General features: G+C 38.9%; 1 protein-coding gene across 11 annotated transcripts in view; it reads right to left on the minus strand.

The window, feature by feature from the left end:
- The window catches only part of AFF2 (ALF transcription elongation factor 2), a 336,498-nt gene that overhangs the window by 295,299 nt on the left and 23,468 nt on the right, over window positions 1–17,731 (minus strand). Inside the window, exon 1 of one of the 11 annotated variants that reach the window (XM_035541449.2) lies at window positions 13,079–13,216. The exons of 9 other annotated variants lie outside the window; for them this stretch is intronic. Coding sequence is in view for 1 of the 2 variants with exons in the window: in XM_035541448.2 (XP_035397341.1) it covers window positions 7,791–7,825 (35 nt within the window). In the remaining variant the exon portion in view is untranslated. Of the gene's footprint in view, window positions 1–7,790; window positions 7,939–13,078; window positions 13,217–17,731 lie in introns of those variants that run through there. One more of the 11 variants, XM_035541448.2, reaches the window with a different exon arrangement.

A 17,731-nucleotide genomic window follows, 5' to 3' on the forward strand; every position in this document is an offset into this window, starting at 1 on the left:
CCCTCCTGCCAGCTGTGCTCCCTGGGGGATGTGGCAGTGCAAAGAGCTCCCTTCACCCACAGCGGTACAGCCCAGAAACTCTCAGTGATGCGTTAGCCTCATTCCAACTGGTATCAGAGGGGCACGAGCACCACATCTCAAGCTGCTAGAGGGTTGTGTTGTTTTTTTTTACACTGGCCCTCCAGTGCGCTGAGCTAGGCTCACTGAAATGTACACTTGAAAGAAATTCTCTCCCCTCCTGATCACTAGTGGTTTCTATAGAAACAAGAAGGAATCTCTGTTCTTCTCTAAAATTTTCCCCTAATGCTTTTATACTGTATGAAACCATTTTTTAAATTTTTTTTTCTTTAAAGATTCCACAGCTCTCCATTTATAACCTCATTTATCCAATTAAAGAATAGATTAGATAAAAAAAATGGGCATGAGGGTTAAATTTAAAGTAACACAATCCGGTGCATTAACTATCTGTGGTTAAGCCATCTCTCCTGGGTCATTTTATGGCTCAAGCATTTCAAAGAAAATAGTTTAAAACAACGGTACATCACAACAGTTAAAAGGGGTCAAGAGGATATTTACTTAACCACTAGTTGACTTTTTAACTTAGAAATATTTCAGCAGTTACTGTATTTAAATGAAATCCGTCTCCTCGGTGTCCCCATAAATTACTCTATAACTCCAGGGTTCCCATCCATGTTGCAAGTCACCACCCCAATGCCTGGAACTTCTTCTGCTTTAGATAACTGTGATGTTTGCTTGCTTTGTTATTGTGACCTTCTCTGGAGACTGCATTTGCACAGGAATTGCTAAGGCTTGTAAATATTGTATCTACCTTGTTGTAATCACTAGGCAAACATACTTGCACTCAGTCGTACAAAAAAAACCTAAGAGCTGTTGAGCCATGAAAAATTTCTCTAACAGAGGTTTGACTTCAAGAAAAAAATTGGAGAAGAAAACCTTCATACCAAATAGACTAACAGAGGCTATGCTAGCCAGAAACCAAAACAGTAATACAAACAAATGTTATTTGGGGTCTACTATTCCCTTCTATCAGAGGAAAAAGAAGACATAATCATTTTTCACACCATAATGATGCAATATAGCATGTTTTTATAAAAACAATAATAGGCATCCATTTTCAGTGCACATAAATAACTTTCTTCTACAGTCAAGTCGTATTTACTCTCACATGTTTACTTGGAAAGTTTAATATTCATGCACACACAAATCATTTACTGTAGGTAGTGAGTTGAACTCAACAGAATAGAGGTTGATTATATTAGGCAATTGCAGATGGGACCAAATGCAATCCTGATGTCACTAACGCAGCAAAGTGACGCACAGGACAGCTTCTGTCCGGCGAGTCTGAAGGAGACGTTCAGTACGAACACCAATTTTTCTATTGCTATTTACCGTACCAGCACTGTCTGTCAGCAAAGATGACAACCGGACAATCTTGGAGTTGCAATCTGAAGTGTTATTTGCTTTCCAATTTTATGTTAGTTTGGCTGTATTTTTGCTTTGTAAGAATTAAAATTCCCCTGCAGGTGCTAAGAATATTATGAGAGCTGGAAATGAACTAACTGCTGGGTCAGATTCATCCCTAGGTAAACCGTACGCCAGCACACAATTCTTGCATCACTATATATAACGTTAAGACTTCCACCATCATCTTTGAGGATCTAGCATAATAACGTGCTTGAATTAAGTCACCTCAAAGCTCTTGGGTGGGTCTAGTTAAGACTTACCCCAAAAGATCTTTTTTTTTTTTCTCAAAAAGAGAAGGAAAAGAAAAACACACTGTATTTTTTTCTTCAACAAACAGGGTACCTTACCTCATATTTTGTAATATTTTTTTTTGCTTGTTAGATTTGAGATGGTGGCTCCAAATGCAAAATCCCCAATTCAATGTAGGAGAATTGAATAAAGAAACATGCCAGCGTTATATATTTTTTTCCAGAACAGTTAGTCCCATCATATAAATAGCTTCTTAATGTTGTTTTACATTGCCAGAGATAACTTGTACTATAACTAATGTATTTTAAGTTTCTTAGAAAAATAATTACCAAGCATTTGCTCCATCAGTAATAATCAAGCTTGAAGTCATCAATTTGGAGAATAATGTTTGTTCCATTTTACTGCAGAAAAATATTTTGTGTCTACAAAAAAACATTTTCAGCATCAAATTACATTTCACTTTGGAATGTTCAAGCATTACTAGGAAAAAAACAAAACAAAACAAAACACCACCTCCCAGCCCAGACTGGCACTGCTCAAAGGCTAACATGAGAAAAGATGCATATGACTGGATTGCTTATTTCAGTGCTCAGCAGTCAATCAGCGATACACTGATATTAACAAGGATTGAAATAGCGAGTGCTTGGTGATCTGCCAAAAAATTGTATGTTACCTGCTATGCGTTTTCTCTTTTTGTCTCTCCAGGGAAAAGAGCTCTGTACAACTTCACGCACAGAAACTTATTTTAAAGGATATGCTGGTCAAAGAGGGTCCTGAAAATTTCACGTTGAGAACCAGGAAAAAAATACGTGCCCCAGCTAACTTTTACTGTCGTATCTGGAAAGCATTTAATATATTCTAAACTAAAAGTCAACGCATATATGGTAGAGAGGAATGTAAGGCTTGCACTGTTAACTAATTTTTCGTTCAGAAAAGCTCTGTGAAAGTAGGAAATCTCTCTGCTGATATTGGACTGTTCCAAGGCTGCCTGGTTCCTAACATGGCAGTGGGGAAGAAAAGCCACCTTGATGAAATTACACAACTTCTAGAACAAAACCATCCTAACAAGCAGATGCTCTTTGTTGCTAACAGCAGAACATGCCTTCATTCTTCCCCTCATTCCCAGTTTACCCTACAAAGAACTCGAGGTCCTACTTGTGTGTGACCATCTCCAGCTCTCCTGAACACGGTTAAAGGAAACCACTGCCTATTTGCTGTGGTCACTATTACGAGATTATGTAGCTAAACAAGAATATCCAGTTGTTGGTCATTGATTTATCTATAAAACAGTAACTGTAAAAATGATAGAAGAGGTTCTGTACTAGATAGTCTTGTGAAACAGTTTATTACTTAAGCATTAATGACCCGTTTAGAGGTCTTTACTGGTCAGGTAATGACCAGCTAAAGGAGTTAAGGGCCCGAGGCAAAGCACTCTAATAAAACCATGCATACAGCATGTGTTTGGTTCCTCTGAATTCTATTAGGAGAGAGGAGCATAAAGGGTAATGAAAGACATGTCCAAGAGGCACTCATATCAGCCCTCTCATTTTATATTGGGCATAATGCGCGTCGCCTTATTCCGGCTGCACAAATCACGCCCTGTTTTTATACTACCACCCCTCCCCGAGAAGAGCAGTAACTGCAGCCAAGAATGGCCAGTCATGAGATGTGAGATGTTAAGGACCCTGTTCCTTTGGGCTAACAAGCCTTCATCCAACTGAAGGAGCCCATGCTACTATTCAAACACCCGCTATGCTCTGCACCTGCCGGGAACACACACTCAACGCAAAAGGAAGGGAGCTAACATGCTGACAGGCACCTTAGCTGCTCCTGCAAGTCCTAAATCCAACTCCAGTAGTATTAAAGGTGGAGGGATTAAGTGTTTTCAGTATTTCCCTGCAACTCTACTCAAAAACATCGACTTGAATATGAATGCCCTCTTGGTTGCTTTTTTTATTGTTTGCATTATGAGAAGAATCATATTAAAACAGGAGTTTAATATGGATCTCTCTACTCTAAGACTGAGACAAAGCAGCTGTACGTATATCCTTGCCAGTAAACAAGAAGCCAGGAGTTGGAACAATAGCTAGGGCCCTCGCTCTTGGCTTCAGAGGCAGGTAAAACACTCGGGCCCACATAACCACATCTCGCTATTACAGCCCCACAGCATCATTGATTTCGGCCCTGATTTATGGCATCATTTGTTCTTGATAAGAGCCACTTGCCAGCACTACTCAGAAAAAGTAAAATACAATCTAAGAGCGGAAACTAAAAAGAAGAGAGGATAATAAGAAGAAAGAACTGCTAGAGAAATCCTCACGGATTCCTGTATTTGCAGGACAAGGTGTTCTAGGCACAAGCAAGTTTAATGGCTCAGCAGTTATGGCTGTATCATCAGTGGTAAAATGAGGATAAAGACCATTCTGATGACTTAGTCAAAAAGTTACTTAATTTCACTGTCACTTCTATGACTACAGTATATTTTGAATGTTTATTTTAAAAACCACTCTGCAGTGTTTACATGACTAATTATAATAGCTTCCTTAAAGTATTTCCAATTTTCTGTGTAAATAGCCTTTTAAGACATGTTGGGGCTTATTTCAGAATTTAACAATCTTTCAGAGCCATTGCAGCTAATTGTATAAATACCTATTAAGCCAAATTTAAGCTTAAGTCATGTATAGAGTAAAAAAATGGTAGCTTCATATTCACACCATTCCAATTTGAAAGGTCAGACACCTCAGTGCTTTATTTTAGACCATCTGAAATGATCACAGTACAGCCTAGGCATTTACTGAAATTAAATTTTTCATCAAAAAAGTGGGCAGAGCAGAAAACACACACTATATTAAACAGACATGATTATTTCTACAGCTGTACACTTTGAGCAGCTCAGAATAGGAAAATAAAATTCAGGCCCTAACTAAGAGCTGATTCAGTGCATGCACCACAAAGGCTGAATTTAAACCAGAAGATTTGTTCATTTTTAGAGCCAAATTATAAACTTTTGCAACACAGGGTTAACAGCAAAAGTGCTGACACAACAGTAAGTGTATAGTGGCGCCTGCAAGCAGCGCTATAATTAATCTAAGTGTACTGTCATTACACTAAACGCTGCTTCTGCAGGATCATTCCAAATCATGAGGCACTTTCTCTCTTTCTCAGATAACATGCAGTTTATTTCCAATCATGGGCATTTCCAGTCGTAGCATGATTTGCTAAAGGAACATTAGGTCTCAAAGCAATATCTTAATCAAATCAGAATTTTCTTCTGTAAAACAAATCTTTGGCTTTTGGAGAATTAGTAACATCTAATGCCTTAGGATAGAGATGTGAAACTGTGAGCTGAAATACGCACTGCTGGAGACCGTACTCAGCCTCCTTGCTTCTAGCCATTTACAAGTACATCTATCTAACCTCCTACCTACACACCTACACTTTATATGGTCATAAACCACCAATGCAATATCTAAATTATACCCTGAAAACTCCACATTGGAAATGGGTTGTATGAAAATTCACCTCATGTGGTTTATTCATTTCTGCAAGAATAGAAGGCTCCAATTCCTTTTGGATGGAACTCGTTTAAACAAAGCCCAACAGCAAACACCCATAAATTAACGCATTATTGGTATTTATGCAAAGAGATATAGGTAAACTGTGTGAATTCTGCGTAAAAGCCTTAAGAAAGGAAAGCGGTAGAATCTCACACATACAACCCTAACTGCATTTATAAAGTTAAGTACTTTGTGAATTAATACTTTGAAATACATAGTACAAGGGAAGAAAAAAACATCCTGTCTGGAAACCTGTTTATTCACATGCATTTAAGATTTTCCCTACTGCCATTCACATCCATTGAAGTAGTACTGCCCTAATAAACTAAGAAAATATAGGAATGATATGAATTTAAGTATTTCACTATATCTATATGAAGCTGGTAATTTATAATAAATAGACGTTTACCCAGAATATATTCCCTTTACTTCAACATAAGCTATATTTGAAGCAATAGTCTGCCTTGGGAATTTTATGACCAAACCACTATGATTATGTTTACAGAGTTTAAACATATATACCAGAATTACTCATTCTTTACTTTTGATATGCAGGTCTGTGATTAAAGACCAATCTGAATTCTACACCCGAATTTCAATAACAGTAATATTAACATGTAATTGGTACGCTATATTCATGTAAATCACTTTGTAAAACTGTTAGAATCTTCAGTGGAGTGCTGGAAAAATTTATGTACAGCAAAATGATAAAAAAATACACAATAAAAGTCAATGGTGAGTTTAGAAGCCGGGGTCACTGGGCCAGCACAGACCACTGCTCATTCACCATCTTCGCCCTTTGAAAACAGAGTTGCAACTCTGAGAATTAGATAAAACAACTTCAGAAGAACATGTGCTTAGAAGACATCAAGCAGATGTAGCACAATCATTCATGCTAAGGCTACTGTGGTGCAAAGTCAAGTTATGCTTTTCCACTAATAAATATATTTTATCTAGTAAACAAAGAATACAACAACACACGTACATACACATATACACTCAGAGAAGCCACAAAACATGCCTGATGACTACTCTACATTTTAAGAGTGAATAATGTGTGATCACAGACATATGGCCCTAGCCAATAGTGTGTCAAAACCTAGAGCAAAGAAGTATTAAGATTATCCTTAAGTCAGTATTAAAAATCTAAAGTACTAAGACTATTATTTCCTATCTAAAGATGGTGGTCCACAAACATTTTAAATTAGCAGTAATTTTGATCCCCTCCTTGTGTTGGTAGTGGCATTCATGCAACTGCACAGGCAAATAGACCAGGAAATTAATGTAGCTGCAAAGTAATTCCCTTCCTCCATGCCCCTTTCTCTCACACAAACACACATCGAAAGAAAAAAAAAAAAAAAAAAAAGGCAGCTTTCCGCAGGATCACTTACTTGATCTGATTCACAACGTGACATCCTAAAGGCCAGTATCCGCACAAGGCAGACGGGACAAATGGGGGAGGACTGGAGGGGAAGACAGCACTTGTCCTGGCAGCTTGCATGTGTTAGATTTAAAGAGAAAGACGAACCGCACCTACAGTTTACAGTGTCCAGGCTGAGGGTGTTTTATGGCTGTTTAGAGAACACCCAAGGCTCATTATCCCTTTTGTCTTTTGCAACCTCTCCAATTCTCTCTTTTGGAAATCCAACCTACTTCTGGCTCAGCTGAAAAACACTGCTAACAACTACCACTGCTGCGTCCGTGCTGGGCAGCAGCAGCACATCAAGCTGTCACTACAGGACTGGACCAGCCAAACTGTGCCAGCCCCATTACAGCCCGCAGGCGTACCTGTGGCATGGAAACTCAACTGAAACAACATCCACAGAACACACCTGTGGAGTCCCCCAGGTCGCTTGGTGGGGTAATTCTTCGAACTACAGAGATCTCCAGAAAGCTGCTGACAAAGAAATGTCCAAGGCCAATGTCCTGAAACGTTCAGAAAAGGGGTTACCAAGGGTGCACTGTCCTCTGTTGACTGAAAGAAGACTTCAGCTCCACGATACAACTTGTGTGGCTGACCGTAGCCCACTGCTAACCGCACCTGGGTAACCCTCAACACACCCATGTCACGAGCATGCCTGACAGCACAGATGAGCGCAGCAAGCTTTAGGAGCCAGAGACAGGTTTTCAGCTGCTGCCTCCACATCTACTTAACCTACCTTCACATTTTCAATGCCTTTTCCCCAGCAGTATAAAAGATCTGCTGAAATCAAAAGGCAACAAACAACGCAGGCAAGCAACTAACAATTTAGACACCGATTACCCCATCGTGGCGTGGAACCACGGTCACGCAGGTCCTGCTGAACCTCACGGGCAGCACGCACACCCCCATGTTACAACAGCACCTCAATCTCTCAGCTGAGACTAGAAGAAGCAATCCTGCTCATTTTATCCAACGCTAGATTTATCCATCTGCTAGAAAACACAAGCACCTTCAGCCCAAAGACCCAACCCCCTTCAGGCGAATCCCAGGTCACAAGGCTACAGGATCGGACTTACTTCTGCTGCTGTGGTTGCTGCATTTTTGGAAGCATTGTAGCTCATCTTCAGACAGGTGCATGGAGTCCAGTTTCTCCAGGATACCCTCTCCCAGGCGAGGGTGCAGGCTCTGCCCCCTCAGGGCGCCGGGGGCCCCGAAGCCATGCTCTCTCTGTCCCCAGGTTATAACAGAAAAGCCACAAAGTACCATTAAGGCAGAAACATTTTGTTGAAGGTTTTGCTACTTTTAAGGAAACATGATGGGCACAGACGTCTCGCATCAGAAGAGGGCTGTAGGCACCAGATCATTAGTGGGCAGATACATCCCTGAGTCAGAGCCTTATGCCAGCCCTAAAAGGCAGGAGCTCAGACATCACTGTGGAGCTTACATTTGCTAGTGGCTAAATCTAGTGATTAGTCAGCACCGAGAGCTGCTGAATCACTCTTCAAAGGCACCTATCTCTCTGCTTACATCAGCTACGCAGCCGCTGCACTTCACTGAAACAGGCTGGGCTGTCCATCTGTGGCTAGGACCCTTTTACTAAGCTTGCATGATGTCTAAACTGCAACGCAAACACCTGGCCCCTGACCTACAGCAACGTACACTCTAATAAATTAACAAGACTGACAGGCACAGCAAAGGATGCATAATAGCTCATATGTAGTTCATCTATTTTTTCTGATAAAATAATTTCAAATGGAATGCAATATTTTTCTTTCGTCTTAGCAATCATGAATATATTTAAACATCTTTTAAAGTTCTTGTCAATTCAGAATCCATCTGTCATTATTAATTGTTTGGGTGTTAATTATTTGTGATTAAATACACGTAGGCATTGATATTCATAGAAGACAAATGGCATACGAAGCAGATGAGACAATTAGCATGAATTACTTCAATAACCCTGAACTTCCCCAAATCTTTGCATCATTAAAAGCTCTTTGATTAACAAAAATAAAAAATGAGAAAAAAATCATGAGATTAATATTATATTTTATTACTGTGATTCTTTAACACTTTTACTAACCATGACAGGCTTCACCTGAATAAATCTGAATTCTGTCAACTCTCATCGTAACAAAACCCAGTCTTAGAGATAAGGTGCTCTCCACAGGGGCTAAACAAAAGCAAATCAATATTTTCTAGCTAAAGGACAATCTTTGAGTCAAGATCTCTGTGAGGAAAATCTTTACCCAATTCTTAGAGGAAACTAATTACTTAGAAATACATAATAAGCAATTAAACTTATTGCTTCAGAATTTAACAGGAGTTTTAAAAACAGTGGCAATTATTTTCTCATGCCAGTGGATGAAATTTCTCATGGTTATGTGTTAGCAGCACTTCAACTAAAAATGATTCATGCAACAGAAAACATTTGTAAAATAAAACAGAAAAAAACTATTAAAGTAAAACTTCTGCTCCTCAGTGATAAAAGTGAACAAAAGGCATATTGCTTTACAGTGGTTTTGTCCATGAGAGAATTTTGGTACTGCTCTAGTATCCACTTTGACAGAAAATGGCCGTTAAGCCCTACGTAAAGAGTATCTCTGAAATTTTTCTTCTGTTTTTGTTTCCTTTTTATATCTGAAATCAATTAAACAATAATTAAAAATTGATTTTGAAATGCTTAATCCTGCACATTTCTGCATTTTTTTAAATTTTTTTTTTTCTTTTTGCTTCTGGGGAGACTTAAATATCACCAGACAAAATCCTCAAGACTTTTCTTACCAAACAGGAGGATTTATAAGAGACAGAGAGGCAAATCCTACTCTTCTTATTTAGAGGAGTGCTGCTATCACAGTCAACAGCATTGCAGCATCTTTAAAAGCAACACAGCTTACACCATATCACTGGAGTCAACAGAAGTGCCCAAAGGATGAGAACCAGAGCTATGTTTCTGAAGTATTGTAACACCTAAACAGAGACAAATTAGACGCGCTTAGGGGAGGTGCGTATAATAAGGTTAATACAATTCCGCAGAATGTTTCAGTTCAGTTCAAATCCCCGATCTGTCCACTCACAGCGTGGCAAAAAGTTAAAGCGTGCATTTCAGGAACTATCAGTAACTTCCCCACTAAATCCTGGTTGTACTACAAACATGAGAATCTTCCAAAAGACATGGGTTACATCAAGCAAACAGAAACATCTGATATGTCTGTACTTGAAGGTTGCAGAAGGACCTCCTCTGACCACGAGAGGGAGAATTGAATCATACACATTGTTTATTCACATATATTTCTTTCTTAAACCAAGCTCACAAGGAGCGCACTTCGTAAGTTCAATACAGCCAGGCGACCCACCTCCCAGCTGTGGAATCCCTGCCTACACACACTTAATGGGGGCTCAGGGAGCCAGGTGAACAAAAACAAATCCCAGAACATCTCTTTTATGGAGAGACGTTGAAGCAGAGTCAGGAAGGGTGAGGTCACTGGGATGCACTTCTTGAAGGCAAGTTGGGTCTGAGTTTTCATAAGGATCTTAGGAAAGACTCCTGAAAGTTGCAACTGGAATTTTGTGGTTTCAGCTGTGCTTTGTCTTTTTCACCTCAAAATAAGGTTACTGGTGTACAATGTCTGTTTCTGTAGCCCCACTTCACAGGTGCCACTGGTGCTCTAAGTGTGCATGGGCTGCTGGCTAACTTTGAGGTGGGACTTCAGACGTTGGGCTTAGCTCCTGGCACTCCTGCTAGCTTGGATCTCACCTCCTAGGAAGTCGCCTAATCCTCATAAGGCAGATGGCAACAATTACGACCTCAGCTCCTCAAAAAATAAATAAATAAATAAATAAATAAATAAATTGGGAAGGTCCTGATGACAGTATTTTCCATGAAGAACATGGGACACTGAAACCTGACCTTTCCCTCAAGCCTGCAGACCTAGAGTTTGCTGATAACCTTTCAGGCCTGCTGCAAAGAACCAACTATTCTCTGGGCCACCAGGGAAGTCACAGACTGAGGGATGCATGAGATTGTCATGAGAGGTTTATGTTTATTACATCCATTGCTGCTGATAGCAATAACTAAGAGGAGTCCCCACTGTACAAGCCTTTGCAGATCTGCAATAAGTTCTTATGTTCTGGTTATGTTTCAGCGCTTGGAGAAGTGCAGAGTAATGGAGGTAAATAAATAAATTACAACATGCGGTTTTTTCACCCCGCTTCAAAACACAATCCTAGTCCTCATTTTTCAGAATCAACCATTACTCACGCTCACTCCTGAGGATCGGCTTTATTTACAAAAGAACTCATAACCATATGACATCGAGCCTATCTCCTAGCCTCCCTATGTTATTTGTGACTGGAATAATCACAGAGCATTTATAAGAAATTTGAGGCAGTATTAAGTACAGAGCATATTTTGGTTTTTGGCCAGGATGTCTGGACCTTTTACTGTACTCAAATATATTATGCTGATCTCCAGCCAGCAAAAGGAGATGGGAAGAAAGCTCTGTTCAGCCGAAGAACAACACAGTGGATGTGACTGGGACCCAAACATTATTTGTCAGCAGACAGATGGGGAAGCCCCATCCCCAAAGCAACGTGTAATGAACAGCTACTGATGGCATGATCGAAACAGGCAATACATGGTTTACATTCTGCTGCTTCTGAGGCATGCAGTTATTTTTCTCCCTTGGATTTTGAATTCCTTTTTCTTTCCAGAACATGGCTAAAATCTAATCCTACATACTGAAACTACTTACAAAAGCCAGCTTGTATCTGACATGCAACAGCAGTACAGGAACACCTGAGCCACATTTACTATGCCATTGCAGCTGCAACAAAATTAATGAGCTGACCTATATGAGAAGGGAGTCAGAACAAGCTTTTCCTGCACAATGGCAAAAGCTTTGTATAGAAATAGGTCTGCTTAGATTATTCTATACTATAAAGTTACATATACTTAGGCATAGGAAAGAGGATTTTGAAATTCAAACTGTGTAGGACCAATTGCTGTTAAATTAATACTACACAGCTGTACTGAACCTCAGAAAACACACCACTCACCCACTCATTTTCCAAATGTGTGGAGAAAGCAGCTGCAACTACAACATCACCCTGTGTGATGCTACAAAGCAGCATCTTAAGAACAGATGAGTGTACTGTACACATATGGTAATATACATGAGATATAGCATGCATATATGACTATGTAGTGCATACATGTATCTCCTGTAGGATCATATATTTATAAACAAAACCAGCACCTGCAAAGGCTGTGTATACCCATACATGTACAGCTATATGTGGGTCTTCTATAGCCAGAAAACCCTTCCTTCCTAGCACACATTTTGGACTTGTTTATGGATGGTGACCTAGACAAATGCACACAATGCACGCAACAACAGCGTTCAATTAGGTATTAGGAATAGGTTCATTTAGGTGGGCATTTTTGGAAGCTCAAAATCTGCAAAGAAATTGTAGTGAGTTTTGCAAGTCATGCTGAAGCAGAAGTTCTCAATGGATCGGTTAAGCCAGTCAGTGATACTAGAAAATACTGATGCCAGCACTTCTGATAAGCAGGTTAACCTGTAATGCTTCAACTACTATCCTTGGTGTCACTAACTGCTTCATCCTGAGTGTAATTGACTCCAGGGGAAAACAAAAGAGGGGATTTTGTTTTGTTTTGACAAATCCACTGCAAGGCACCACACTAAGGTGCCAAAGGCTACTTTGTATTTACAATGCTGATGATACGCACAACTCAGAAGTTTCCTGACCTCAAGTACAAACACAACATGAAAGGTGATATATCAAACTGACACTATCACAGCCAGGAAAAAAAAAGAAGAGAAAAACACCTCAGATTTATACCAGGCTTGCCTGCCTAGCATAAATACTAACATCAAGCTATGCAGGCTTTGTTATGCAGCTGCTTAAAAGTTCTGTGATACAGCACAAGGGCAGAACAGTCCGAAATCACATGGAAGGCATTTCCAAACATAAAATTATAGGAAGTAGAAAAAGAAATCTGATGAACCTGGAGAGGAACTTTAAGTTTACAGAAGCCACAGCACATTCAGCCCTCATTTATCCTATTCACATCTCCATTCCCTATCTTGCACCTCCAACCTGCAGGCCAGTGCCCCCCTCTATTTGTCGTGTCTATACAGTTTTTTCCACCATACCCTTGTGCATGCATGAGCCCTACCCCTGAAACAGTTTCAGAGGATTTCAAACGAACCCTTAAAACTGAAAGTGGCTGAACCCAAAGCTTCTTTTAACTGAGACATTAATAAAACGGATCTTAGAAAGCCCAAAACAGGCCTTCCCCACTCCCCCCCCCCAAAAAAAAAAAGTTCCTGTTGGTTACCTGGAATCATACACTGTTCTCGCACACAGGTTTGAGGTCCCCCCTCTGTACACTGAGGGTATTTTAATTGTTTAGAAAGAGCATTCATCCATTTTGTCACAGCTGTATCTCAATCGATTCCAAAGGCCAAAAGCTGCTAGCTGTACTCCAGGATGCAGTACAACTGAGGTGAAAGGAAATATTTATGTAAGAAAGTAGAGACAGATAAAAATAGCATTCTGTAGTATCTAAACGAAAGTAATAACAAAGAAAATTTTGCAGTTGTAATTGTACATAATGTCCAAATGACCCATTAGAAGACAGACATTAAAAGAAGTCAGTCACTTTACAGAAGATAACATAAAAGCATTGACCGTGAGTGAGCATAAAGTAAAAGCTGAGATTTAGAAGTTTTGTAGTGCTTTCTATATCTTTTCACACAGTGTAGTCTAATCGTGGATATTTTGAAAATATTAATGCTAGTAACATGGATGTAGTATTGCATTTCCTCCAAAGAACATACATTTGAATAACAGAATATATAATATGAGCTCTGTATCGTAATTTAATTTAACCATGAAACCAATTTCTGCCTTCAACATTTTATGTTTTACAGTATGAAACAGAACATTATTTGCTGTAATGTAGTTTATTTAACCTTAACCTTATGTGGTGCAACAGTGAATACAGATACACTCAAAATGTTAATAATGTGACACGCCAAGCTGATTAAAATTTCAATTGTGTTTCCTCTGTCTCCTTTAGAAAGTTAATGAATTAATGAATCTTTAAAGGACAGTCAGGGAGGCCCTAAAAAGAAGATGCCTTTTTGAGTAAGGAGAGAAAGTGGCAGATTACAACTTAATGGCTTCAGAATAATGGTAATTTCCCTATTTTCTTCACTTGCCTTAGCTCAGCTAATGGCTTCATTAGCGTCCACACTCTCAAACGAATAATAGAGGACCATGTCACATCCATCTTAGTCACATCACAATAAAACCGTTAAATACAATTCAGCTACCTGCCTTCTGCCAGTCTGTGCTATGAGGCAGAATTAGCAGCACAATCAATACAGAATCCTGGTATTAGATTCTTTTTCTTTTAAAAGAGAAGTGTATCATCAGGTATAATCATGTACTGCTATTTAACTGTATTGCAAATTTTATGCTAATAAGGTAACTACGGTTACTCAGAAAGGACAGAAAATGAAAGGGAAAAGATATCCTTACTTTACACCTATTGATGAAAAATAATAATAATAATAACACAGCTCTTTATTTGATAAAATTGATGGATTATCTCAAAGTCAGCACAGACATGTCAAGTTTTTCCTGACATCCCAGATACCAAATCATTTCACAAACCCGGCTAATTAAGCAGCTAAAAACCTCCTTGGCTTTAGCTACCTCTGTCTTGGGAGAAGAGATTCCACTGAACCAATTAAAATTTTTGGAACAGATTCAGTGTAACCGAATACAGCTCCAGCAAAAGGTATGAAGACTGATGCAACAAGTTCACAAACTGATCTCAGAACACCAGAAACAAAAGGGAATTCTGACTTTTCAAATACTTTAAAGGTTTTTAATTTACAAAGAAGTTAAATTTCAATTATTTTTGATCATTAATTGTAAATTAAATTTAAGCAGCATTGTTCTTTTTAGTCATTATACAGTTTGGCTACCCTATGCAACGCAAAATTTGTTTAAGCATATTTCTCTCATTATATACGTATTTCATACAACAAACAACATGCAGGCTCTAACAACAGTGGTTGAAACATGCACACTTGGCAAAATGTAATGCACATGTACTATTATCCTGTACTTTTTATCAGTGGATACCAAAGGAGCAAGCTCCAACTTCTACCTAGCTAAACTGCAGCTGGCAGCAGCACACATGTACTGGGGGGCGCGGGGAATGGCCCACTTAATATATAAGGAAAATCTCAAATGCTTCAGGCAAAATTGTGTTCTCAGATCCACGGCGCAGATCCCAACTCTCGTGTTCTGCCCCTTCCTGACCCAAGCATCTAGCGCTACCAAAAGCTGCTACGGACATGTAGAGGCAGAGGTTTCCTGGATCATACCAATCTAAGGCAGGATTTTGCAGAGAAGATTTCCTGGACTGATTCCCTGGTTCTCTCCACATAACCCTACCGTAATCACATCCAACTGACGTCCAGGAAGAAACTGCTTTTGTAAATCTTAGAATACATGAAGTGTCGGACGTCTGTGCTTGTCAGCTGAATAAATTCTTCTGACAACGTAAATCTGATCCCACTGAGAAACCTTTTTTAAAATACATTATTGACTAAAAATATTTATATGCAGCACTTTTCCTGTTAGCAAAGGTAATATATTAACTGCTTTGCCATTACTGCAAGTAACTTCAGGCCTAAGATAAAATATTTTTGTATGCGTGCTATATATCCCTTTTGATTTAAAACATGATGTCGATATTGTACTAAATCACAGCTGAAGTCCCAGCCTTAAACAGATCTTGAGTGACACCTGCATTCTGAGTTTTTATGAGCAGTTAAGCAATGATGAGGCCTTAATGAGAAGTACTGCTTTCAAAGTACGTAGCTATGGGTAAACATGAAATATCCTCTTTTCATATTATGACTGTTAATCATTTTAGTTCTTAGATGTTATTTTACAACAGACGGAAGAAGCACAAAAGATCTCCTACTTCTCGTCTACCCGTAGGATTCTAAAACCATACAAATAAAAATAAACTCATGGAACAATCAAAAATCAAAACCTGACATAGTTGGGCTACCAACGTATTTCTCAGAAGACCAGCTCACAGCAGAAGGTGTTACTCTCAACATCCCAGTCTGCAGTCTTGGCCTAAACAAATTCCCCTCAGAACAAATGTGGAAAGCTCCACAACTGCATTTGTTTGTTAGACCTCAGAATTTGCTTAAAGACATCACTTTCTATTCAGACACCAGCTTTCTATTACACATGTGCCTGCTAGGGCACTGATTAATTCTCTGACTGGGCACAGAAACTTCATCTACAAACAGGCCAAAACTACTGGTTTGTGACTCAAGATGTAGCTGCCACATCAGCATTATAGCAACAACAAGCACAGGAAAATCCAGATGTGACCTTTATTAGACATCAATTGGCCAAAGTATTTTGGCCTTCGTTTATTTTAAATGTAACTTTAAATGTAACTTTAAACACATAATTGAAAGAGAACATTTAAGAATACAACAGTAATTTTAACATTTGCTATAGGCATGCTTAAGAGTTCAAAGTTAACTTTTTTCCTGCTCACTGCACCTTTAAGATTTCTGCATCACCCCCTCATTCACTTAGCTGCCTGTAGGAAGAATATCTTATTGCAAGGTAGAAGAGGCAGGAGGGAGATTACTATTTGTAGGTAGGTTAGGCAAGAAAGATGCATTTACTACTTTCCTGTTTCAGCCAAGCAGTTTTACAGACTACAGGTCCCCTCAGAGTAAGCTTGCTTAGCATGCAAGTACATTATCTGCCTAAACTCTGCTTTTCTGATTAAAGTTTTGTATTTAATTAAAATTGACTTTAATTAAAATGCAAATATTCTAGGACTTCAACAATAAATTGTTTACACTAGACTGAGAAACAGCCCTCAAAGGCTTTGGAAAAAAATAGTTTCAATTGCAAGCTGTATATTCAAACCTCACTGCTCAGTGAAAATGGGTAAAGATCTTTTCTTCTCCTATTGGCTTGATCTTTTTTAAACAAATGGAAAGATATCCCAATTTGTATCTAGAATTCAAATAGAAAACAATCCCCAAAGTTATTGGCTGTTGAGCAAGCAATTAGGCCAGTTCAGAACATCTTTTGTGTTTGAAACAATTCCTTTAGCCAATTTTGCTAGGAAATGATACTGACACCACAAAAGAATTGCCAGTTAAATGAATGATACGCATAGTCCCTTCACTGAGTGATAAACGTGTGCGTGAGCCTGTGTGCATGCAAGGATCCATCTGCATTATCCCTTCACCAGAAACATCCTGCTAGAGGTTCAAAAATAGCTGTCCTGTTTACAAAAGAGCACAGTTTAGATACAGCAGATATATAGCCTGCTTATTTCTTTCTTTAAACACACACAGAAAGACTCTACACCCTAGGTTTTGATTTACTGCAAGCTAGACTATATGCTCTGCAGCATCAACAATACTTTTCTGTGTGAAGTGCTGGGACTCAAAGGTGAATTATGCTTATGACCAATTCATACCCATCCTCTACTGGGAATAAAATTGAGCCATTGTAGTTGACCTGACTTAAGCTCCCCAAAATACAGTTGTTCTTAAAGAACTTTATTTCTAAAGAAACTTAAAATCAGACTTCGTAATTTTTTTAGAGTACTATTATGCATGGTTTGGAAAGAAACACACCAACTTCAAAACCTTACTACAAAAAAAAAAGGCAAAAAAGGTAAACAGTGCTTGGAAGATTTTATGATTTATTAGCAAAATCCTGCATTATACTTATCGCTATTTCCCTGCTCAAATACTGAAGAGCAGTGATGCAAGCTAAATGAGAAAATGGAAGTAACATTTAACAAGTTTGAAAAATCCATTTACAGAAGCCGGTGGAACGAATCATTTGTGGAAAGTTTTTAACTGGAAGTTCTCACTAGAGTAATGGTATGAATCTGACCCCAATGGAAGTTCCA

Source organism: Cygnus atratus, chromosome 13 (assembly GCF_013377495.2).
Source record: "Cygnus atratus isolate AKBS03 ecotype Queensland, Australia chromosome 13, CAtr_DNAZoo_HiC_assembly, whole genome shotgun sequence".
Lineage (NCBI taxonomy): Eukaryota > Metazoa > Chordata > Aves > Anseriformes > Anatidae > Cygnus > Cygnus atratus.